The 27,302-nt window shown below is 36.1% G+C and overlaps 1 protein-coding gene across 10 annotated transcripts in view; it reads left to right on the top strand.

Annotated features, from left to right (window-relative positions):
• ANGPT1 (angiopoietin 1) overlaps positions 1-27,302 on the top strand; it is a 356,334-nt gene that overhangs the window by 232,519 nt on the left and 96,513 nt on the right. For all 10 annotated transcript variants that reach the window (XM_077846955.1, XM_077846956.1, XM_077846957.1 and 7 more), the window contains one exon: positions 26,274-26,429. In XM_077846955.1, the coding sequence (XP_077703081.1) occupies positions 26,274-26,429 (156 nt within the window). The remainder of the gene's footprint in view (positions 1-26,273; positions 26,430-27,302) is intronic.

The raw sequence follows: 27,302 nt of genomic DNA, 5'->3' as shown, positions 1-27,302 counted from the left end.
AAAGGGATTGCATTAAATATGTTGATTGCTTTGGGCATATAGACATTTTAACAATATTTGTTCTTCCAATCCATGAGTTTGGGATGTATTTCCTTTTTTTTTTTTTTTCCATCTTCTTGAATTTCTTTCATCAGTGTTTTATAGTTCTCAGAGTACAAGTCTTTCACCTCTTGTATATTCAGGTATTTTATTCTTTTTTTTAATTAAAGATTTTATTTATTCATGACAGACACAGAGAGTGAGAGGCAGAGACACAGGCAGAGGGAGAAGCAGGCTCCATGCAGGGAGCCCAACGTGGGACTCGATCCCGGGTCTCCAGGATCATACCCTGGGCTGCAGGCAGCACTAAACTGCTGGGCCACCGGGGCTGCCCATATTTTATTCTTTTTGATGCAATTTTAAATGGAATTATTTTCTTAATTCCACTTTCTGTTGGTTGATTATTAGTGTGTAGGAGTGGAACAGATTTGTGTACCTTGATTTTATATCCTGCAACTTTACTGAATTAATATAACAGTTCTAGTTTTTTGGTGGAGTCTTTAGGGTTTTCTGTATATAATATCATGTCGTCTGCATATAATGAGAGTTCTATACTTCTTCCTTACCAATTTGAATGCCTTTTATTTCTTTGTGTTGTCTGATTGCTGTGGCTAGAATTTCCAGTACTATATTGAATAAAAGTGGTGAAATGGGCATCCTTGTCTTGTTCATGACCTTAGGGGAAAAGCTTTCAGGTTTTCACCAGTGAGTATGATGTTGGATGTGAGTTTTTCATTTAAGTCCTTTATTATGTTGGTATATGTTCCCTCTAGACCTACTTTGCAGAAGGTTTTATTTTTTATCATGAATAGATGTTGTACTTTGTCAAATGCTTTTTCTGCATCTACTGAAATGGTCATATGGTTTTTATGCTTTCTCTTATTGATGTGACATATCAGGTTAATTTTTTTGAATATTGAACCACTCTTGCATACTAGGAATAAATTCCACTTCATCATGGTGTATGATTTTTTAAAGTATGTTGTCGGATTCATTTTGCAAATATTTTGTTGAGGATTTTTGCATTGATATGCATGAGCAATATTAGCTCATAGTTCTCTATTTTTGTGGTATCTTTACCTGTTTTGGTTATCTGGGTGATACTGGCCTCATAGAATGAATTAGGAGGTTTTCCTTCCTCTTGAGTTTTTGGAATAGTTTTAGGGGAACAGGCATTAACTCTTCCTTAAACGTTCAGTAGAATTCACCTGCAGAGCTATCTGATCCTGGACTTCTGTTTTTTTGGGAGGTTTTGATTACTGATTTATTTTCATTGGTGGTAATTAGTCTGTTCAAATTTTCTATTTCTTCCTGCTTTAGTTTGGTAAGTTATATGTTTCTAAGAATTTATCCATTTCTTCTAAGTTTTCCAATTTGTTGGCATACAGGTTTTCATAATATTCTGTTACAATTTGTATTCTGTGGTGTCAGTTATTATTTGTCCTCTTTCATTATTAATTTTGTTTTGGGAAGTCCCCTCCCCTCTTTTTGACTCTTGCTAGAGGTTTATCAGTTTTGTTGATCCTTTCACAGAACCAGCTCCTGATTTCATTGATCTCTTCTATTGCTATTGTTTTAACTTTCCATATCATTTATTAATCTTCATTATTTCCTTCCTTTCAATGGGTTTGGGTTTTGTTTTTTCTTTATCTAGCTCCTTTAGGTGTAAGTTTAGGTGATTTATTTGAGATTTTTCTTGCTTCTTGAGGTAAGCCTGTATTACAATAAACTTCCCTTTTAGAACAGCTTTTGCTGCATCCCAAAGATTTTGGTCCTTGTGTTTCTATTTTAATTTGTTTTCTGTAAGTTTTTATTTCTTCTTTGATTTCTTGGTTGACCCATTCATTGTTTAATAACTTCATTATTTAACCTCTATATATCTGTGCTCTTTCCAGTTTTTTATTGTGGTTAACTTCTAGTTTCATAGCACTATGGTCAGAAAAGATGGATAGTATGACTCTGATCTTGAATTTGTTGAGTCTTGTTTTGTGGCCTGATATGTGATCTGTTCTGGAGAATGTTCCATGCGTCCTTGAAAAAGAACATACTTTTTAGGGTGAAATGTTCTGAAGATGTCTGTTAAATCCATCTGGTCCACTGTGTCATTCAGAGCCACTACTTTCTTGTTGATTTTCTATTTGGATAATCTGCTCATTGGTGTAAGTAGGGTATTGTTAAAGTCTCTTACTATTATTGTATTACTATCAATTATTTGTTTTATGTTTGTTATTGTTTTGTATATTTGGGTAGTCTCATGTTGGGTGCATAAATACTTAAAATTATTATATTCTCTCGTTTCTCTTTCTTTTTATTGGCTCTCTTTCCATGGTTCATTGGCTTTCTGTAGTGATATACTTTGATTCCTTTCTCTTTATTTTTTGCCACTGTCCCTTGAATTACATTTTCCTAGGGTACTTCAGGGGGACAGGGATTATGCTAGGCAAAAGAAGGATTTAAGCATTTCTTACTCCCCTGGCTGCATACCATCTGTCACTACCCCAATTTCTACCAGAATTTCTAACAGTGAAAATATGTTTCCCTAGTCCCTTTTGGGGACTGAGTGTCAGGTTGGGAATAATCTGGCCAAAAGACATGAGTTTCCCTTTTCTCTGATAATGCTATTAAAAAGGAAAAATTACACCTGTACCATTAGATGAAAGGCCTTTTGGGACCTTAGATAGTCCATAAGTGACCACCACTAATCCATCTACTGTGTTTGAGAACATTAGAAAGTGCCCCAGTCCTGCACCAAGCAGCAAAGTTTATATAGCTAAACATGGATTGACTTTGGCCCCTACTCACACCAATGGCTGAGTGCCCTTGGGCATGATAGAACCTGTACAACTACTGTGGTGACCTCAGGCCAGAATATACAGTGGATGTGAGCATGCTGGTTTAATATGTTTGTCTTTTTTAAAAAGTATATTTCCTCATGAGAACTGCCATTGTGTAAATTATAATTAAATGTAAATATTATACTTTATAATCTTATAATAATTTCCTGATAAATATACCTGATAATCTAGTCTGTAGCATTATATTACAGTCTATTGCAGTTGGCTCTCCTGGTCTCCTTTTTACTTTTCACAACTATATTTGATCACACTTTTAGGATGGAAATAATCTGGTCTTAATCCTTTCAATAAAAAAGGGCTGGCAAACTTCTTTTATGAGTCAATGGAAAGGGTTTTGTAAGGCAGCATATATTAAAAAAGAAACATTAATCCTAACCCTTCACTTTCTTAAATGGGAATTAAGGTCAACATTCTTAAAGCAGCCAACTGAAGTGGTGCTAAGTTCAGAAATTCTTTGGAAAGAGAATCAAACAGCTGACTTTTACTAGAGAAAAAGGCATTTTAGGAGTTGGGTGCTAAGCACTGATGGTGTCTTTCCAAGTCATTTCTCTTTAACTAGGTCATCTCTTTTAAGAGAATAATGAGACACCATTAAAAAATAATCATTATGTTCATCTATTTCTTTATTCTTAATTAGGTCCTTCTACCACATGACAAGATACAGTAAATCAGATTTTTTTCCTGAAAGTCTAAGCTGTTTCCAAAGGAAAAGTGAGACATTTGAAGAAATCTAACCAGTCTTTCAGTCCATCAGAAATTAATGATGCACTAAAAATTGTATTTAAGAAAGCCTCTGGAAAGGAAAACTTCAATCAGGGTAGAATATATCAAGCTTTTTTTTTTTTTTTCATACTCAAGTGGTAAACAGTATCTTTTTGGAGAGGAAATGCTTCTATGAATTATCTCTCATGAACAACACATTTCACCCGGTAAATCTATGTCTCATTTCATCTTCCAACACTGCAAACGTAATTATACTCAGACACAACATCAGTGCATCTGCTGTCTAATTCCCAGAGTGGTCAGTTGTCTATTTTTCATGTTCTAGCATATTGCAAAATTCAACCTCTGGATTTTAAATATGGTGCTGTGACTTACAAACACATTGGCAAAAAGACAGTGTTCCTTCAAAATTCACATTACTTTCTGCAGATCTCTCCAAATGCATTCTCCTATTCATGAAGAATATTTTGTACTTGACTAAAAATAGTGTTGAAGTTAATTCCCACTTAAGAGAGTAGGGAATTGAGATACTGAAAAGAACAGTTAGGAAATGGAAAAGGATTTACGCTTTGTCAAAGAGGCCATTTTTAGCACCTTATCACAGCAACAACAGAAGCACTTTGTAAATTTAGTTTTGACAGCATTGGGATTATCACTTTCTCTATCTAAGATAAACTTTAGTATGCATTCACATTACCATTTATATAAATACCTCCAACATATTAAGCATGATAATAAAGTAATTCACATGGAAATCACATGTGATAGTTTATAAGGCCTTTGCAATACTTTATTATTATCCCCATGTTAAAGATGAGGAAACTGAGGCAGAGAAATTGAGCGGTACACCTAGGTCATGCAAATACCTGGCAGAGTTCACAATCAAGTTCCTGTTTTCTGGTTGGTGCCAAAAGTGTACATATATATATATATACCTCACAGAAAAACAGAGAAAAATATGTATAGTGTGGTGAGCTGTTAACGAAGATGAAAGTATCTTTTGTTGTTTCCATTTCACTCAAGAGCAATTGAGGGTCAGAGACTTGGATTCAAATGACTGAATCTCTATGAAGCCTTCTTTTCTCTGGGGCATGGTCTTTAAAGAGAAGAAATTTTAGAAGATAGCAAGCAGCCTTGATGCTCCCAGTTTTTGCAGTGTGTAATGTGTTTGTTTTTTGTAAATATGGCTGAATTTTAGTTATCTGATAAGTTAAATAATAGAATTTAAAAAAGGTTACAATAAAATTAGGGGTTTCAATCTCTGCCTTTTATTCAAGAATGCAGAGTAAGAATTAGGCAAACACATTTGGTTTTATGGTATGATTGCAATTTTAGAAGTACCAGAAGAATGGTCACCTCCTAAGTAAGCCCACAACATTTCCAGAAATTATTTTCTTATATCCTCTTAGGAAACTCAAATGCATACTTGCTCAGAAACATAGCAATTATTTATATTAGTGGTTCTCAATTGGGCATAATCTTGACTCCCAGTGGACATTTAGCAATGTCTGGAAATATTTTTGATTGTTCCAGCCAAGGGTGCTAGTAGCATCTAGTGGGTGGAGGTCAGCAGTGCTGCTAGACATCCTGTAATTTACAGGATGCTCTCTCACAAACTCACACATAACAAAATGGAGCCCTCAATGTCAAATACTGAAGTTGAAAAATTGTATTTAAATTTATAAATAATGAACAACAAATCTACCATCATAAAACAGGTTAGATTTTTTTTTCTAGGAATTTTAGTTTTGGTCCATATGACATGGGTAAGGTACATGTATTTCAATTACAAAATCTTCATTTCAGCTTATAATGCTCCCTATGATCCAAAAAGTCAGGATTTCACTGAGTAAGCAAGTATCATTTAGAAAAATTAGCCAGAAGAGCAATAAGTTGAAAATCATTCGTTCATGCTTTTGTGTAAATTAATGCAATGAGAAGTCATTGTGGGGCAAAGCAGACCTGGGCCCTTTCCAAGAGACTGCTTATAACATGGCCTTCCCCAGAATGATGAGAGAGAGAGAGAGAAAGAGAGAGAGAGACCAAGATGGAAGCTGTGGTGTCTTTTATTGAAGTGACATGTCATCTCTCCTGCCATATTCTGTTGGCCACACAGACCACTCCAGTAGAATACAGGAAAGGGACTACACAAGAAAATGCATATCAGAAGGAGAGGATCATTGAACCATCTTAGAGGCTGATTACAACACTAATGTTGCTCTTAATTCAGTAACCAGCTAGAATTCATCCTAATGGAGTGTCTAAATATAGCAATACACAGGAAACTCTGCAATTGGTCACTTATAATAATGACAGCTAGCTCTGCTGAAAAAAAATGAACCCATGTTGTAAGAAAAACTACATTGAGTTTATAGTAGATATGCACAATGATCTTAAAGACAAAACAAAATATGTTAGGTTCTGCTAGTTTCTGTATTGTACATAAATAGCTTTTTGTGCTAATTTAGTCAGAATTCTTTTGGCTTTTTGGTGGTATAACAAGTATAATTCTGAGTATGATTTGGAAAGGATTGACTGCTAATCCCTGCTCTTCCATCTCCTGGCTGCACTACCAGAGCCAAGTTCTCATCTCAGATGCCTCCTCCATGAAATAGCTATAACAGGACTCATCTCTGATGTTTGCTTTGAGGACTGAATGCTAGGATGTGGACAAACTATTCAGCATATTGCCTCACACAAGATGAGAATATAATAAATAGTAGTTATGAATATCAGCTGTAATCCAGTGTTTTTAAACTAAATATCATGATTCAGGTTGTGAAACTAAAAAATTGGTTGAATCAAATCTTCCTGTACAAATGAAATCAGATATCAGAGTCTTAGAGGGTCAGAAACCTGGCTTTTACTTTTTACTGTATTGCTGGAGTAAATATAGTTTCATGAAACTTTTGTTTCTTATTTGAGTGCACATGTAAACTTGTGCACGGGTGCGTGCATGTGTGTGTGTGTGTGTGTGTTGTGTTTGTTTCCTCTTCCTAGGGGTTACAGTAAAAAAAAGAGAGAGAGAGAGGGACAGAGAGAGAGAGAGGGAGGGAGAGAGAGAGAGAGAGAGAGAGAGAGAGAGAGAGACGTGATTCTAACCTGTGTTTTCACCTGAGGAGAACAAACCTTATTCTGTTCTTGTGATTGTGTCTCTCTGAGTACTCTTAAGTATTTTAATGCCTTTTTGTTGGAGAGTCTCTTCCTGTCTAGAATCCCATTTAAAGTTGAAATCCCAAAATGCATAGTGCTGTGACCTTTCCATGTTATATCATTAGACAAGGGAAGGACAAGGTTCAGTGCTTCTGCCCAGTAGCACAGTAGTTTTCAGATGCATTAATGGTAAATGACACAGGAAGCTCAGAAATCCCAATGGACTTTCTTTTCTGGAATCTTTTATATAGCAAGCATCCATAAGGACTTTTTAAGTTGTGTGATTAAATGAAGAAGTGCTAAGGCCCTGAGGTTTCTGAAGTTCTGAACATTAATCTATCTTAAGGAGGTACTGCTTCTCATGGAGGAAATAACCACTTATGGCCTTTTGTTGTCAAGTTTGCCAAATGTCCAATAGTGAACCATTTAAGTAAATTTTCTTTTTGTTGTTTTAATGTCATATTTTCTTTGACTTAAATTTTTATTGATAGTTATTATCAGTGACTTGAAATTCTTGATCTTCAATTTATCAGTTTATCAGAAAACAAAACAGTATTATTATTTTCCAGGTTCCCATTATCCTAAGTAGAGTGATTAATACTTTTATAATGTGAACAATTTCATACTTTAATTTGTTTGCTTTGAAGTCAGATGTTCAGCTAGTTACATTAACTATAATGTTTAAAATGTTAAAGCAAAAAGCTGTCTCTTTTTTTCCTCTTTTATAATCTTCCCCCTATCCCGCCCTCCCCTCCTCCCACCACACAGTGTTTTTATGAAGGACATCTGGGAGATTTATTCATTATAGTCTCTCACTTTGTTCATTGCTGGCCTAGGAATTCAGAGTCTAATCATCATTAAAATCATAATTATAGATATTTCTGGGTTAAAATTACTCAAGGAGAACATTCTCTCTCAAGGCTTGAAACAACTAGCACATGTTGTATATGAGGTTTCTCTATACCCTGTGGCTATAAAGTCTGGAGGAATTATTGAATATATATAATAAATGGCTTTCTGACATTACATTAAAATACAATAAAATACTATTATTTGTTCCCCGACATTTTGGACACCATATAGTACATAGATTCCTGAGAGTATAACAGGAAAGATACTTTACAATTCTTTAAGAATGAAGGTTGGCAATACTCTTAACATTAGGCAAGCAGTAGTATCAGGAATCAGCAACGTACTGTAATAAACCCTTAATCTTTATATGGATATGGTTTACAAAATATTTTCATTTTAGCTTTACAAAATTGCTTTGACATAGTATCAGTACATTTACTTTACAGATGGAGAAACCAAGGCTTAGAATAGTTAAATGACTTCTTCATAGTCACAAAGTGTTAGGAAGCTAGACCTTTAAGAATGAATCCCTCATGATTTTTCTTTAGTCCTTAAACCATTCTGTGATGTCAGTATATTATTATTCTCATTTTCTCCATGCAGAAGCCGAAGCACAGAGAAGGAAAGCAACTTGCTCAAAATCCTACAGCTAATCAGTTGTCAGCCCAGAGCTGTAAGAGTCCAAAGCTTCCTCTTTTTTCTCACTTCTCTGCCTGTTTTCATATGCTGCTTCTCACATGCCTGTGAATCTGCATTTGGTAAAAGAAAGAATCCAGTGGCTAATTTTAACAATTCTCTTCTTACTGAATGAATACATATATTCATTCATATGTATATAAAGTTACAACGGAAAATTCACACTTCTTTTACTAAATTTTTCAAACTGCTTCTCCCAACCTGGCTCCAGATCAAAATAGAAGTATCTGTCATTTGCATAGCATCTTACAGACAGCCAAATGTTTTCACACACTTCATTTGCTTGTTACAATAAACTTATGAGATACTTAGGATAGGTAGAATTAGCAGGGTGATTTTACTAATCAAGACAAGTAAAAGACTGTAAAGTTTACATGGCCGATAAAGTGAAAAAAACAACAACAAATCAATCAAGTCTCCTGATGACACATTCTGGGAGTCCTCTGCAATGCTACTCTAAATGTCTTTAGGTGCCCAGCACCCCACAAGATTCTGCCCACCTGTGAATTCACCAAAACCTTTCTCCCACTTCAACAGAGTCAAGTAGATCATAACAAATCTTAGCTTTTGATACGAGAGGTCCTTACAACTGGGCTGATGGGCGTGGAGTGTAGTAGCACAATCATAGACTGGGTTCGGGCAAGGTGGGTGAGAATTCTGGGTCTGCAGAAAACAAATGTATGAGTTCCTGATACGATTGGTGATTTTCCAACAAACCCACCTGACTTCTTAACTATAACTGTGCTGTGGCATGAGAATCCTTGGCTTTAAGAAGTAAAGAATGTAGGGCAGCCCGGGTGGCTCAGAGGTTTGGCACTGCCTTTGGCCCAGGGCGTGATCCTGGAGTCCCAGGATCAAGTCCCACGTGGGGGTCCCAGCATGGAGCCCATTTCTCCCTCTGCCTGTGTCTCTGCCTCTCTTTCTCTCCGTGTCTCTCACGAATAAATAAATAAAATCTTAAAAAAAAAAAAAAAGAAATCAAGAATGTAAAAGCCTCAAGTGATATCCCAGGATATATAAAATTTGGACTTCACGGTTTCCTAAAAATAATAATGTTGATATGATTTTAATATAAAAAAGGTCATGATGAAACTGAATGCTGAGAGCTGCCAGCTCTTAGTAGGATTGCACATCAGGACAGATAAGCTGATGAATATGTGCTTCTTCCAAGTTATGTTTGTGCTCAGTCATGTTGAGTTAACTCTGCAGTTCTTCTCTATGAGTATATAGAAAAAATTGTCATGGATCTCATAAACTTGGAGTATATGCTTCACAATCGTGTGCAGGCTATTTCTGTTCTAACAGTTACTACTGTCTAATAACATAGTTGGCTTTCTCACTGAGACAGGGACTAGGCAAGAACTGTATCTTTCATGTCTCTATTTCTTCATGGCACCAGGTCTATTAATATAGAACATAAAAACATGGCTCAGTGGACATTTACTGAACTATGTTCATCCCATATAAGAAAATATATAACTGTATATACTATATAAACATACATAATTACACTCTCACATCTGTGTGTGTACCTGTATGTCTCTGTCATTATCTGATCTACTATTCTGTAATCTTACACTGGCTTGATAAAACATGGCATTTTCAAGGGGAAACAATTAGTCTACTATTTATCCCATATATATGTATATGAATGTATATATGTATATATTAATGTATTCCAATTCGATATTCTATATAAATATATGTACCTGCAAAATTTCTGTAAGTATATTTAGCTGTAAGTACTTTTGACAACTAAAAATTATGTTATGTGTATTTTGCCACAACTTATTTATTTATTTATTTTTAATTTTTTAAATTGGAGTTCAATTTGCCAACATATAGCATAACACCCTGCTCATCCTGCCAAGTGCCCCCCTCATTGCCCATCACCCAGTCACCCCAACCCCCCGCCCACTTCCCCTTCCACTACCCCTTGTTCATTTCCCAGTTAGGTATCTCTCATGTTTTGTCACCCTCACTGATATTTTCACTCATTTTCTCTCCTTTCCCTTTATTCCCTTTCACTATTTTTTATAAACCCCAAATGAATGAGAACATATAATGTTTGTCCTTCTCCAACTGACTTATTTCACTCAGAATAATACCCTCCAGGTCCCTCCACGTCGAAGCAAATAGTGGGTATTTGTCATTTCTAATGGCTGAGGAATATTCCATTGTATACATAGACCACATCTTCTTTATCCATTCATCTTTCGATGGACACCAAGGTTCCTTCCACAGTTTGGCTATTGTGGACGTTGCTGCTATAAACATTGGGGTGCAGGTGTCCCGGTGTTTCACTGCATCTGTATCTTTGGGGTAAATCCCCAGCAGTGCAATTGCTGGGTCGTAGGGCAGGTCTATTTTTAACTCTTTGAGGAACCTCCATACAGTTTTCCAGAGTGGCTGCACCAGTTCACATTCCCACCAACAGTGTATGAGGGTTCCCCTTTCTCCACATCCTCTCCAACATTTGTGGTTTCCTGCCTTGTTAATTTTCACCCTTCTCACTGGTGTGAGGTGGTATCTCATTGTGGTTTTGATTTGTATTTCCCTGATGGCCAGTGATGCGGAGCATTTTCTCATGTGCATGTTGGCCATGTCTATGTCTTCCTCTGTGAGATTTCTGTTCATGTCTTTTGCCCATTTCATGATTGGATTGTTTGTTTCTTTGGTGTTGAGTTGAATAAGTTCTTTATAGATCTTGGAAACTAGCCCTTTATCTGATACGTCATTTGCAAATTATCTTCTCCCATTCTGTAGGTTGTCTTTTAGTTTTGTTGACTGTATCCTTTGCTGTGCAGAAGCTTCTTATCTTGATGAAGTCCCAATAGTACATTTTTGCTTTTGTTTCTCTTGCCTTCATGGATGTATCTTGCAAGAAGTTGCTGTGGCCAAGTTCAAAAAGGGTGTTGCCTGTGTTCTCCTCGAGGGTTTTTTTTTTTTTAAGATTTTATTTATTAAAAAAAAAAAAAGATTTTATTTATTTATTCATGAGAGACACACAGAGATAGGGGGGCAGAGACACAGGCAGAGGGAGAAGCAGACTCCATGCAGGGAGCCTGATGTGGGAGAAGCAGACTCCATGCAGGGAGCCCAATGTGGAACTTGATCCCGAGTCTCCAGGATCATGCCCTGGGCTGAAGGCAGTGCTTAAACCGCTGAGCCACCCGGGCTGCCCCTCCTCGAGGGTTTTGATGGAATCTTGTCTCACATTTAGATCTTTCATCCATTTTGAGTTTATCTTTACAACTAAAAATTTTTTAGCAAAATGTATTTCAGTTTTGCAGTTTCAATGTAGATATAGTTCAGTATGTTTTAATTTATAACCTAGAAAACATTTATTCTGAAAAGGAAAAAAAGTTTGTTTGAAGATTTTTAATAAGATTTTATTTATTTACTTGAGAAAGAGAGAGAGAGAGAGAGACAGTGATTACACAGGGAGAGGGGGAGGGAGAAATAGACTCACCACTGAGTGGGAGCCTGATGTTGGACTGGATCCCAGGACCCAGAGATCATGACCTGAGCTAAAGGCAGATGCTCAACCACCTGAGCCACCCAGGCGCCCCTGTTTAAAGATTATTGATAAAATTTTGTTTGGTAAGCTATTTTTTAAGTCACAATGGTAGGGTACACTCTAGGTATGAGAATAAGTTTTCAGAATGAGTATTCACTTGACATTTGTGTTTGAAAGGATGATGGTGTAATGAACAGGAGAACAAGCATGATACTAATCCATATGCCATATGAAGATAATATCTCTGTGTTGGTTGAATAAATGAAAGAAAATACTTTTCAGCAAAGATAGTTAATTAGGCCATAAATAGCATATCATCATAAGCTGAAGAATGAATAAGTCACCTCATCGTAATAAATAATTACTTTATGCATGGTTTAGGAAGGCCTCAAAGGGCCAACTACATATTGATCCAATCATTCTGTCAATATTCCTAACCGTGATAGTGGTGAAAGAGATTTTTCATTGTATTTAAAAAAGGGAGAACAAGTGAATGAAGAGTTTTTTGTTTGTTTGTTTGTTTGTTTGTTTGTTTGTTTGTTTGTTTTTAACCATTGGAAGGCGATAGGCAAAAGTTTGGTGCCCCGAAACTGGCGGCAATGACTTAGGATCAAGACAGCTTATATTAATATCTAAAAGGACAAGGGATGCCTGGGTGGCTCAAGAGTTGAGTGTCTGCCTTGGGCTCAGGCCATGATCCTGGGTCCAGGGATCTGCCTATGTCTCTACCTCTATCTCAGTGTCTCTCATGAATAAATAAATAAAATCTTAAAAAAATATATCTCAAAGGACCAGGAGTTTTATCCATCCTGGCTGAAGGCTTGACACTGTACTTAAAATGATGGGTTAGCCAAACAATACTTCAGCTGGACAGATCTGGGGAGGAAATGGCCCATTTGTGATCCTTGCAGTAACCAAGTTGCTGAGGCAGACTTCAGTGGAAAGAGAACGGATCTGGGCATCAGACAGACTGAAGTTTTAATACCAGCTTCAGCACTTGGTCTCTATGACTCTGATCACATTTTTTAATTTCTCAGCACTTCTACCATTTTATCGGTATGAGATAGTAACAATGTCTATTCCAAAGGATCACTGTGAGGATTTTAAGAAAAGTATATAAATACCTTGGATCATTGGCTGACATACAGACGTGCTCAGTAGATAATGGCTATTGTTATAGGCTTTCCACAAAACCTTTCCCCTTCAGAATAGACTACCTGAGTTTGTTTCTGCTCTTTTGTTTTCTTTTACCGTTTTCTTTAGTTCTCATAAAGCCAGGGATAAGGGGCAGGGCTAGAGGAGATAAACCAGTGAAACCAATGGGGCATGTCTGTGGATCACAGTCTGTTTTCCAGGTTTGCTCTGACCACACCACTACTGAATTGCCAGGTGTTTAGAAGTTTCCCACTAAGCAAATGCATTCTAAGCATATTTTTATCTTTCTCTCCTTTTTTTTTCTGAATATAAAATTAAATTCTCATTTTTTAAGAAAGTGGAAAATAGCCATTTCAAGAAGAAAATAAAATTCACCTGTATTCCCATCAGCCAGATAGGCACTGTTCATAATTCAGTGTTTTTCTTTTTCCAATACATACAAACGTGTCTGAATACATTTATCGTAATTGAGAACATATTAAATAAATATACCATTTTATATACTGCTTACTATGTTAAGCAGAAAGGTTTTTGGATTTTGGGGGTTTTTTGTTTCTTTTTTTTTAAGTCATGGAATGCTGGTACATTTTAGTTCCTTTGTGCCTTAAAATCTAGACTATATAATCTTTTCAATGGAAGCCTACCTGGGAAGTTGGAAGGGCTGCCTTTATAACCATGCTCATGGTTATTTTAAAATTTTAATTTAGTAACTTGTGTTTGAGGACTACAGAACTAATTTTTAGTTCTGGTAACTTGTTTTCTTGTTTCTCTTCCTTTCTCAACCCCCTAATTGCTCTTGCTGGGAAATAACTATTTGCTAAAGATAAAAATTATTTGTACAGATTCTTGAGATAGATTCTATAAACAAGACAATATTGATCACACAGCTTTCCTTCCGCTCCTTAGAGAAGAAATCCTAGGGGTTTTGTGAGATGCTGAGAAATAATTTGCTTCTTCTTAGAACTCAGGTTAATGGGTTTATAGTTTGTACTCCTCTCTTCAGAGGAAGTTAGGCCTTGGAGTACAAGACTATTATATTAGCAGTTGAAATTATGAAACCTGAGCCAGTCCCATAGTTCATAATAAAACTACACTGCCTATACACATCTCAATCTTAAAAACACAATGTTGATTAAAAAATGAAAGAGTTGAATAAACCATATGATAAGGTAACATTTTTATAAATCTTGAAAATATGCTAGACAATACAGTTTATTATTTTGTGTATATACCTGTGTAGTATAAGTCCATATCAATTTCAAGATAACGGTTAATTTTGGTGTGTATATGGAGAGTGCTTATGTTGTCTATGCAATATTTTATTTCTTACTAAAAAAAAAATTCAAAGCGAAGATCCTAAATCTTGATGGGAGCTTAATGATGTCTGATATTTCTAAATTCCAAGATTTTAGACTTCATAATAAATCAGACCAGTCTTTTTTCAGTTATGGAAGATATTGAATGGTCATTGTTTTGTGGGGATGGGAATGAAACCAGAAGGAAAACTGTGAGGTGATCTACAGCTCCCAAAACTAGATTAGTGAATCTTTAAAAGGGCTTTTTACAAAATCCCTCCAGCAATATATATGGTAATGAGAGCAGGTATTTTAACAGTTATTTATGCTTAGTTTCATTCTCCCTCATGATATGTGGTTAATTCTAAGAGGGACTAATTCACCGTAATGGTAATTTGGGCTCCCTTCCAATAGCACTTGAGATACAACAAGGATCAGCAAGGCACCAAAGTGGTCTTTGTGAAAGAAGAAACACTGCCCAGTGTCTGTAGTCCTTGATGCAAATGAAGAAAAATAGGGATTTCATATCACTTATAAAATGTTAGCAATCTCTGTCCCTTTCTTAGGCTTTGAATAACTGTTTCCATCCTAATAATCTTTCTAGTTCTTGGACCAAGGGTAATTTAAATAAGAACTACTCAACAAATATTATTCAGGAAAAGTTAGACCTCACACATAATACTTTGGAATGTTTATTATACAATGACATTGACAGTTTTATGCCTGTACAAACTTATTGTATGTTCCATTGAGTAATCCATAATCCCACACACACGCACACACATATGTGCTTACACACACACACACATATATAATTTTACCATTGATTTTGCCTTGCTTTAGCAGATGAAAGACAGATAATTCTTAAAAAAGCAACCCAACATTTAAGAGACTGATGGAAGAGAAGGAAGATAAATACATCAACTTTATCTCAGGGAAAGAAGCAGCATATATGGATAGATAATAGCCAAAAAAGTCAGAATGTTAAACAGAGGGGTTTTATTGGAACAGGGTCATATTTTAAGTGCTAATACCTTACAATTTCATATAAAGTACAAGAGTAAAATGACAGCAATTTTCTACCTAGTAGTGGTATTCCTGAAAAATCTATAAATCTCTTGATTATTAAGGCTTTTATACTTCTGTTACTATGTTTATTATGTCATGTGCTAAGTATTTAAATTGCATGATCTGGCCTACAGTATTTAATGCAGGAGTTTTTCTTTAAAGATGAATATTGTAGGGACATCTGAGTGGCTCAGCGGTTCAGAGGTGCCTTCGGCTCAGGGCATGTTCCCAGAATCCAGGATTGAGTCCCACATTGGGCTCCTTGTGGGGAACCTGCTTCTCCCTCTGCCTGTGTCTCTGCCTCTCTCTCTCTCTGTGTCTCTCATGAATAAATAAATAAGTAAATAAATAAATAAATCTTTTTTTAAAGAGTTGAATATTGTAAACTACTTGTTTGCATCACTGTCATTTTTCATATGAGAAAAAGAATATAGATTGCAGAAGATGTTTCTTAGAATTATCTTGGAGAGTCTCTTATATCCCATCAACCCTCCACAGCTTACTGTCTGCTAGAGTGGTCACTAGTTAAAATGTCAAAGCTTTCTTTCTTTCTTTTTTTTTATAATAAATTTATTTTTTATTGGTGTTCAATTTGCCAATATACAGAATAACACCCAGTGCTCATCCCGTCAAGTGCCCCCCTCAGTGCCCGTCACCCATTCACCCCCACCCCCTGCCCTCCTCCCCTTCCACCACCCCTAGTTCGTTTCCCAGAGTTAGCAGTCTTTACGTTCTGTCTCCCTTTCTGATATTTCCCACACATTTCTTCTCCCTTCCCTTCTATTCCCTTTCACTATTATTTATATTCCCCAAATGAATGAGAACATATAAGTTTGTCCTTCTCCGATTGACTTATTTCACTCCGCATAATACCCTCCAGTTCCATCCATGTTGAAGCAAATGGTGGGTATTTGTCACTTCTAATGGCTGAGTAATATTCCATTGTATACATAAACCACATCTTCTTTATCCATTCATCTTTCGATGGACACCGAGGCTCCTTTCTTAAGTGAATCAGAATGTATTTTATGTAGCATGCAAGGAGTTAGACTTCATTCTAGATAAGCAAGAAACTAAAAAAAAAAAAAATCATTTAAAGGGAGATACGTTTTCAATTTTCTGTTTCAAACAGTATCTTTCTTATTTTATAAGTTATCACTTTTAATTGATATAAAAACAATTTGTACAAAGTTGCTTTGTGGCTCATCCATTTTCTCTAAGTGTAAATTCAGAATTTCCGAAAGAAGGCTCTCAGTTGTTAGATAGAATACTCTAGCTGTTCATGACTGTTTAACAGCTATTATCTATAGTGATTAAATTTAACATAAAATATAACTCATCCAAGGGAAAGTAATGCATCGGTGATTTTAAGTGGACCTTTAATGAAACTACAGTGAAATGACAAGATATGAGTGGAGAATCTGACACACATAGGTTGGGAATAGGGGAATATATGTGTATGAGAGCATGGGTACAAGTAAATACACACACACACACACACACACACACATGCTTACGTGTGTTATTAAAGGCTTAACTTTATGCTTAGTGTATTTGAAAATACGGTAAAGTGCAAAGAAATTATCTGCCTGAGCCTACAAAATGAATCTGATATCTGATGATATTAAAAATCTCATGGCATGTTTTTGCCATGTGTGTGGCCTCCAAAGGCATGCTTCTGACCAATTTATCTCTTGATTTCCTGAACAGCACATTCCAGGAGGTGTTCAGGAACATCATCTTGCCTAAGCAAGCATAGCTCCTTGCATGCTGGAGCTATGGAGGTAGTCAGGAATGTCATCCTGCCTAAGCAAGCACAGCTCCTTGCATGCTGTCTTAGTCTTTCTGGCTTCCTCTTTATCCTCCATCCTCCAGGTTTTTCAGGCCAGATTTTTGTGTGTTAAGGCAGATGTAAGAAATGGAATTCCTCTCTGCCATATTCATTTAAGATTGACTCTGGGAAGACTTCCTTGATTCCCTCACTTAGAGGATTCATTTCTTCCTTCATCCTACCCCATTAGACAGGCAAGTTGGCAGACATTTGTACCCTTATTCTGGCACTTTTAACATATTTGTATTACAGGTAGTCTTAAGCAATAGAACCAAGTTTTATTCATTCTTCTTCTTCCATTGTGTAGCTCAGTGATTAAAACATGGTTAGTTTTCATTGTGTTTGCTAGATTTTGCTTAATTTAAATAATTACCAAAAAAAATAAATAATTACCTATAACAAGATGATAGAGAAAAGTAAGGAAGGTACAGTTAGACAAGATGGGGTTATGAGGTCCAGTAAGTGAGGATATGTGTCTTCAGCTAGATCTACTTTTACATCTTTACATTGGTCCCATTGACATTAAGAAAGGCATCATGAATAATTGATGCTGTGATATTTTGTACTTTCAGAAACAAACGTAATTAGGCTAAGCTCACAACTGGAGGCTGAGTATTTTAATATACCAGTTCATTGATTCGTGTATTATTTTAATTTATTTAAATTTACTTGAGGGGCACCTGGCTGGCTCAGTCAGTAGAATATGCAACTCTTGATCTCAGGGTGGTGAGTTCAAGCCCCATATTGGGTATAGAATTTACCTAAAAATTTTGTTTTTAAATTTTATTCTAATTTATTTATTTACTTAGTGCCAGGCATTAAGTGATACCAAGATGAACAGTTGTTTGCCCTTAAGGAGCTTAAGGTGTACTAAAGACAATGCTATTATGAAGAAAAAGAGGCACAGGATGCTCTAGAAGTAGAAGGGAAAAGGGTACCTAGGTGGCTTAATTGGTTAAGCATCTGACTCTTGATTTTGGCTCAGGTCATAATCTTAGGGTTATAAAATGGAGCCCCACGACATACGCCAAGCTCAGTAGGGAGTCTGCTTGGGATTCTCTCTCTCCTGTTCCCTTTCTCTCTGCCCTTCTACACCTCTCTCTCATAAATAAATAAATAAATAAATAAATAAATAAATAAATAAATAAATAAATAAAATTAAAAAGTACAAAGGAAGGATGTTACAGAGAGGAAAGTCATGAAAAGTTTCCTTGAGGAGGAACAATTTGAATTTAGTTTGGAAAACAGGACCTAGCCCATTTAAAGGGAAGATGAAATAGAAAAGGAACATTCCAGTTAGAATAAAGCCATGTGCAAAGGCATGGAAACAAAAGAAAATAATGTGTGTTTAGAAAAATAATTTGATGTGACTGGAGCATAGAGTACAAGTAGGGAGAAGGAAGCTAAATACAGATCATAAAGATTCTTCTATGCTGATTAAGGGGTTGTGACTTTGTCTGCAGGTAGTGGAAATCACTGGAAGTCAAATTTAAGCAGTGGTGTGATGAAGACAGATTTATACTTTAGATAGATCCCTCTGGTTATGCCATGGGTAATGGCCTGGAGGATACCTGGAGTCAGGAGAGCAGTTACAAGGCCAAAAAAAATTCACAAGAAAAATGACAGGAGTCTGACCTAAGTCAGTGCCCAGGAGAATAAAGAGATGTGGTAGGGTGAAAGAGAAGTGGGAAGAGGGATAGACCCAGGCACTCTTCAAGAGATGAACCAACACAGTCTGGTGCTAATTGGATGGTGAAAATGAAGGCAAAGAATAGAAAAGATGACTCCCTGTGGCTTGGATGAATGGGCAGGTGATTGTGGAGCCCTTCGTTAAAATAAGAAACATAGGAAAAAAGCCAGGTTGTGTTGGTGAAAGACAAAGAGTATATTTTGGACAGAATGGTGCCTGGAGATTAAGGAAATCCGAAATTCTAGCTTTTTATATTAAAACAGATGTGCTTGCTATGGAAACTTGATCCAAGGCTTTTGTATAGTGTTCCTATACCACAGTTTCCTAATTGCCATTAAAGATATGTATTATACATGCTACAGATGTAGATATATACATCCATATTTCAGTTTTCTATAATTAAAATCTTTCATACTCTAATACTTTAAAAGGGAAATTTTAAATCAAGGAATTTGAGAGCTTCAAACATTAGAAATAATCTAATCCAGACCTTCATTTCATAGATGCAGATCTGAAACCCAAATTGTTTAAGTAACTTGCCCAAGTTTATGGAGTAAATCAACAATAGTACCTGGATTAAAATCCAGATAACCTGACTCCTGACTGAGTGTGCTTTTTATATACCATCTGCCTTTAAGGACATATAAAGGGAAAAGTTAAGCAGGCACTCATTTTTCAAATATCATGACTCAGAATTTTTTTTTTGGGGATGTAAGGAGAATGTAAGTGAAGGTGAGTGTAAAAGAGGGGTTCCAGGTTAGTAAAGTGTGTTTTGGCATAGGAAACATCTCATTCATTTATATAAAAAGAGAATGACTTTCCTGGGTCTTGACCCAACTCTGGGTTGTATATGTGATGGACCACTTTTTGGTAGACCACAAAAGTGTGGTCTTAAAAGAGTTGTAACCAAGAAAAATTATTGCAGAAGAATTTGTTCATATGATATATTCTGGCTTGCTCTTGATAGCTTAACTTCTCCCTGTGCCTCAGTGACAGTGTTGCTACTGTTCTGTTGGAAGTGATATAACAAATTGTCCCCTCACATTATTGTCAATAGCTGAGAGCTTCTCCCTGTCAAACAGAAATAATAATATTTATAGGAAGAAATACAGTCAAAGGTAAAGTCCATCAGAGAATTTACCAACTCTATTGAAATGACTCATCTATACATCTCTATTTCCTGCAAGACACATCTCTTTGTATACATAATATCTGGTATCAGGCTTAGTACGTAGGATGCATTTATCACACATTTGCTAGAACTAAACTGACATGATGCAGAGTTAATAATCCTGAACCAGTTTTAGACTCTGACCCTAGTTTTTGCCACTTGGGAGATGCATAGAAAGAATAAAATCAGGAGGATGCTGAGGCTTGGTGACTGACGAGCAGCCAGCTGGTGGATATCCATGCTGGGGGTAAGTGTGGAGTCCAGAAAACAAAGTCAATACCCTGAAAACTAATGGAGGATGAATTGGTATTATAAAATGGGGGCCTTAAATCAGGAGCCTACAGAAGTGAAGCAAGTAGCAGGAAGCAAGGAATTGGGAAAAAAGGGTGGCCAATAATACTGGCAGCCATTATTGTTGGCTCAGCTTGATGATGTAAGTCTGAGTTTCCCACACACTGAAGGGACACAGCCTGACATCTGACATTAATTAATTGTTTCACCTTGCTTTCTGTAACCTCTCTGAATATCAGTTAACCTCATCTATAAGATGAGATTAGGGGAGCTTATAATATTTAATGTCTCTTCTAGCTTGTTTATTCTTCTAATGGTTTTCTTTCTGCCATAAATAGTAAATGCTCCTTCAGACACCAAAATAAGAAATGGGATTCATGTCATGCATATCAGTACAGAAACTATTTCAAATGTCAGCTAAATAGATCTGTTGTCTAAAGAGACAATTGTACTTTACCATTTGGTAAAAGAAGCAGTATACTGGAAGATCTAATAATAGAAATTCTTGCAAACAGTGTATTTGGCCTAAGCCATTTTTTTTATAAAACCATAAACCTAGATGTAGTTATATTTTCAATATTGCCACTGATTTATGAAACAATGATATTAGATAAAACTATCAATGTTTAAGACATTTTTTGCATTGTTTTACCTTTTTATTGCTTTCCCATATTTACCCTTTCACTTTATTTCATGGTTGCTTTGCCATAACTGAGTGATACCATATGTACCAGCATTCAATGAGAGTCCACTTAATCTACAACATATTTTAAGTGAACAATGCCTTTGTCAATTTTTATAGGGCTTAAAATGTTTTTTTTTTCCTTAAGAATTACACGGAGAAATTCTATTTTTTGTGCTTTAAGATATGCTGTTGTTTGAGAGCCCTTGAAGTGAAATGATAGAGAATGCATTTCATATGCAAGACATGTCATAATATCACACAGATTTTGATTTTCTCAGGAACATGAAGCAGCAAGAATTTTGAAGACCCAGTAAGAAGACTTTCAGAAACTGTCTCAGTATGGAAAATGATAACATGAATTCTCTAGTAGTCATTGGGCAAAAGACATGGGCAAGTGATTTATGAGTGAAGTACAAATGACTGATAATCTTGACTTCTTTTCTTTATTTATTTAAAAATGCAACTTGTCACACAGTTGGCTGTATGTTTGCTTTCTTACCACCTATAACATTTCCCAGAATAGAATAACCATCAATCTATAGAAATGATTAAATTTAAAAAAAAAGAAAAATCACCTATCTTTGAACAAGTTTCTCCTCATCTGTTCAGTAGCCTTCATTTTATGTATTTCCTGCATAAATATTATGTGTTACTGGAATTTGTCTATGACATTAGTGGTACTGTGCTTGTGCTTGATGAGTGACTGTCCTTTAGAATGGAGCACAACCTGCAGGGCCATTTAGCCTCTTTCAAAGCAATCTACCAACTTTTTCACCCACTCATTGTGTGATCATAGACAATTTATTTTAACTTCCCTTATTCTATTTCCTTATCAGTGAAATGAGGAAATAATATAGTGCCTAGACTGTTAACAAAGAATCAGTCAGGTACATACCTAACCTTAGTAGAGGCTTAGCATGTTGCTGTTGTTGTTATTCTCTGTTATATTTTAGAATAGCTTGCAAGAAATAGAGTGGGTAGAAGAAAACAAACATGTTATATATTGCATACTAAGAAAAAAAGGTAGGAACTGATGAAAGAATTTTTTAATGACTCATTGTATTAAACATGCTAGCAAAGTAAACCTTCCGCATCATTGGCCCTAGAGCCTCTAGTCCCTTCAAATTGACTTGGCCTCCAATATGGTAAAGCAGAATGAGGTCATCACCCTGTAATGATGCATGTTTTTCTCAAAGGAATGAGTAAATTAATTCTCAGTGAACTGACTAAAAAGGAAATCAGTCATTATTTAATCAGTCAACCAACCCAACCAATAACAGAGCAGTTCCCCCAAATCTGAGGCTAGTGGAACATCAGAAGGTAGAATTGAGTCCTTGCTTTTATCTCTGTCAAGTCTCTGAGCTCCATCTCTTAAACCATAAGGTAGAGTCAATATTCCCCATGTATGGTTGGTGTAAGAATCGAGTCAATGTGTATGACAGATTTTTATAAACACTAAATCACTTTACAAATTTAACATGATTTCTGTGCTTAAACATCATTCATTGTTCATTCATTGTATCTCATTGTTCATTATCTCATTATCTCATTGTTCATTATCTCATATCTTGCTGATCTTTTGACCAGTACTTTTATCTAGAGTCAAACACTGAGAATGGCAATAGAGTCAAATAATTTTATGATTCAAATTGGGAGACCCCTACTTTATAATTTATTAGGTCTGTGGTCAGCAACTTCTAAGCTTCAAATTGATATCTTAGATGTTTCTAAAATATTAAAACTTGGAGTAGCCATCATATTCTGTGTACATATTTTTAAAACCGGTAGGGAATATATGAAGACAATTGAATTTGTTACAAATTTCTTCTGAACCTGGCTGATATGACACATATCAATATGTATTTCACAGTTATACATCTACAGAGGAATGTTTAGAGATAAGATCAAAGTAGCCATCCTTATTAATCACACATTGTGTATTGCCTTCTGCCTCCCTCGTCAGCCTTTTAAATCAACTACATCTGGTTTTTGGTTCTTAAATGTGCCATTATCTTTTGCATTAAAAGAAAGTTACTCCAAGAGAGAACAGCCCCACTTGATTAAAAAATAATTAACTAGAGTTATAGACATGTTACTAATCACGGCAGCCCAAATAAGAATTTTAGTATAGGTAAGAGACCTACTATATTGCTACAACAGGTCAGCAGAATTGGGATGAATGCCTACATAAAGCAGCTCTTTTATTTTGCTGGTGTTAACTTCACAGAAAAAAAAAAAAAAGCATTAATACAGAATAGATAGAAGCTAACAAAGATAGGATCACAAAGAAGTAGCTGAACCTTGATGTACTAACCCTGTCCCAGATGGTGTCCTCCTTTATGGAGAATGAAACACATGATTATATTACACCCAGAGCAAGTTAAGCTCTGGGAAATAACTCCCACTAACCAACTGCATAAGAAATTGGTATATAGGGATGCCTAGCTAGCTCAGTTGGTAGAACATGCAACTCTTAATTTCAGGATTATGAGTTCAAGCCCACATTGGGCATAGAGCCTACCTAAGGTGGGGGGGGGAAGAAAGAAAGAAATTGATATATAATTATCAGGCAGATCTTTATTGGAGCTCACTTATCAGTGAATTGTCTCTCAGTAGAGAAATCTACGTGGGAAACCAAGTTGTTATTTGAACTTTCTTGATAAGCACGGTGTGTGACACTGAATAAGTTTGGTGATCTAAATCACTGCTATTCAAGGAAATTGTTTTCATTTTGCAAACAAGGTAAGAAACTTCAGAATGAATGTGAGCAAAAGCTTTAGAGCATCATTTTCTTCATTGAGAATGTCTTACTCCTATACACAGATACAAGCACACACATGTACATACTATATTTGTAGAAACAGTGTGCTTTGCGACATAGATAATTTGAAGTCTGGCACAATTTCTTCATTTCATGACAGACTGTTCACAAACAGGTCTCATATATGCAGTTATTCTGTGGACCACACTTTGAGAAGCACTGGTCTTTGCCTAAGTCAGAATTACATTGGGAAGATTTTAAGATATATAGTTGTTTAGTATATACCCTTGAAAATTCTGATTCGAAGCTCTGGTATGTCATACATTCATCTGCATTTTAAAAATGCTTCTCATTTAATTTTGATAAATATACAAGGTTGAGGAGCTACACAATAAAATGCACAGAGTAATTAAATAGTGCTAAGCTGAATAGGTCAGAGATTGAGCACATGGATTTTGGCATTGGGAGTTGAGTTATTGTTTCTTTTGGGTACATTGCTGTGGATTTTCTAGGCCTCAGTAGTCTCATTTATAAAGCAGCTGTAACAATACCTACCACGTAAACTTGTTGTAAGGTTTAAGTGCTGTTATAAAGAGAAAGCACTTAGTTCAGAGCCTACCACATAGACAATTGATAAATGCCAGCTATATATGGTGGGTATTAACCCATGATGGAGATTTACCTGTCATTTTTGATAATATACCCTTTCACAATTTCCCCCCAAAAAAGTTAAAAGATACAGATACAGTTAAATGATACAGAATCCAAAACAACAGATATCTGATGCTTTGACCTATCCTTGTTTCCACCACCTTTCCATCATTGTTTGAATATTCTAGCGCAATTGGAATAAACCCAAGTTAGAGACCTTACATTTTGTCAAGATAATTTATAGATATTTATTCTAACCTATGTTGTATTTGTTTCCTAATAAATGTTTGTAGGTTGATTTTCCCCCCTCTACTTCTAATCTAAACATAAAGAATGAAGGAGAGTTACTTTATATTGACCAAGAACATAGTCAGAATTTATTAATAACAATATGAGTTTGATTCTGACCTTTCGTTTTCTTTCACTTGGGGCAGATTTATGTTTGATAAATAGAAATAAGCAAAAGATGGTGTTAGAAAGTGAGTTGCCAAACTTTCACAAAGGGGAATTTAGTTTTAGATTATATTTATTACATGACAATAATGTTTCTATGGATTATAAAATAGTGGATCTATTATGGTTCACTAAATCAGTAAAAATCACGTAGCTGTTAATGATTTGGAACCCGGTTTGTGAAGCACAACTTGGCAGAGCTATCAAGTGGTTAAGAGTGTTGGTATGAAAGTTAAGGACTTCAGTATTGAAATCCAAGTCTGGCTGTTTTTGTGGTGTGTGGCCTTGGACCTGACTTCTCTGGGATGCAGTTTCCCCATATATGTGTAATTGGGTAATAAAATGTAGTCACCACACAGTGTGTGTGTATGTGGGGGCGGGGAGGATGGTGGATTGAGTTCACTGACAGGAAGGTGTAGGCTTCTTCTATATTTTTCTAACAGTGCTTATGCTCAACTTTATTCTCTCTGGTGTCTAGCAGCCTCCCTCCCAGTAAGTCACGTAATAATTCTTCCAGGCCCCCATGGAACAATTTATTTTACAACCATAGTATTCTCTAAGATGGCACCATAGAGGACTAAATGTTACCCAAGGTGAGGAGGGTAAATGCTGCATTATGGGTTATACTTTCCCAGTGCCTTTTTTTTTTCTTTCTTTCTTTCTTTCTTTTTTTTTTTTTTTTTAGCTTTCCAAGGAGCACAGAGAATGGTTTTAGCTGGCTCTGTGGCTCTGCAACCCATTTAGTATATTGTTGCCTACACTTTACCATTCCCTTAAAAGCTGTGTTTTGGGCATCTGCCCTCCTCCCACTGCTTGTGTAATTCCCCTAACCTAGCATGGTCTTTTACTTTTCATTACAGAAATGAAAGCAGGAGGCCGAATTTCTCTCAAAGATGACTGATCAGTATGGTACAAGGAAAAGACCAGAGAACCAAGACTGATTTAAATATCGTGCAAACACTGCTGCATTCTTGCTGGGTGACCTTGGGCTCATCAATTGACCTTTGTCTAATTCTGTTTCCTCAGCTACAAATAAAACAAACAAACAAAAAACCCCATAAAAAAACAATGAGGCCATCCGTGCCTCACTCACATCTTTGCTGTGAGGGTTGAAGGAGTTGTAGAAAACATGAAAGCACTATCCACGTACAAATTTTCATTATCATTGTCATGATTATATCTATGTATCGGTATATTAGGAGTTTGTTAGCCACTAGATTCCTGTGTGCTCTGCTCCCATTTTCCCAACTCCCAGAAATGCAGAGGATCCCTGCCAGATGGCTAATTTGCCAGCTGTGTCTTGTTTTGTCATTGTAAATATTACATGCTCCAACTGAGAGACTTTGCTTATAATGTAGTATGTTTTGTCCTTTATCTCCTGCAGATTGAGAATTACATTGTGGAAAATATGAAGTCGGAGATGGCCCAGATACAGCAGAATGCAGTTCAGAACCACACGGCCACCATGCTCGAGATAGGAACCAGCCTCCTCTCTCAGACTGCAGAGCAGACCAGAAAGCTGACAGATGTTGAGACCCAGGTACACCCCTGGGCCAGAGTCGACAAACTCTTAACTGAGAAGATTTTTTCCCCTTTAGCTTTCTCCATAAACACAGAGCACATTTCATCACTGAGATTGGGGAAACATATACATTTTTGTTTATTGGTAATAACAACAATGACTGCTTGACGTGCTATGCATGTTTCTTTTATTTAACGAGGATTGGTATATTTAGCTTTGCATGTTTGCAAAAACAGGACTGGCAAAGGGCTTAATCAGCATTGAAATTCAAACAAACACCGCAGCTACCAACTGTGATATGATATGTGTCAAACAGAATAGCCATTTGGGTCAAATTGGTGCCTTTGATGTACATTTTTGACCTGTCCTGTTTCATCTCTAGTAAGACACTAGCCACAAAGGCACCTGCAGAGGTTTGGTGCATTCAGGAGACAAGCAGGAAAATCCAAATGAACTGATCAGCAATGTGTAGATTCTTTTATTCATGATTTTATGAGAAGTCAATTAAAACTCATTTTACAGTCATACTAATCTCAGTACATATTAGTAAAATGCCCTTTAATCATCAGTCACAAACCTAGCGTTACAGTTTAGTGGAAATATTTTTGATGATATGAAGATGATCTCTCGGTCCCCTTTGCACTATGGAAATGGTTATTTAATTTACCATTCTGAAACCCAGAGGATAAGTGTATCTCAGTGTAACTGATTTCTGGAAGCAAAGCTGAAATATATTGTTAAAAGACAAACTGAGGCACATCAGAATTTTCAAGACTTTATTTGGGCATCCATCAACTCATAATGAGCAGCACTTAGCTCAAAGTGGTTAGGAGAACTCTACTGTGGGAGCTAAGGGAAAGGCTTGAATAGAGAAGATACAGAAGCAAAGCA

Source organism: Canis aureus, chromosome 14 (assembly GCF_053574225.1).
Source record: "Canis aureus isolate CA01 chromosome 14, VMU_Caureus_v.1.0, whole genome shotgun sequence".
Taxonomy (NCBI): Eukaryota; Metazoa; Chordata; class Mammalia; order Carnivora; family Canidae; genus Canis; species Canis aureus.
This window is presented reverse-complemented; position numbering and strand designations above follow the sequence as displayed.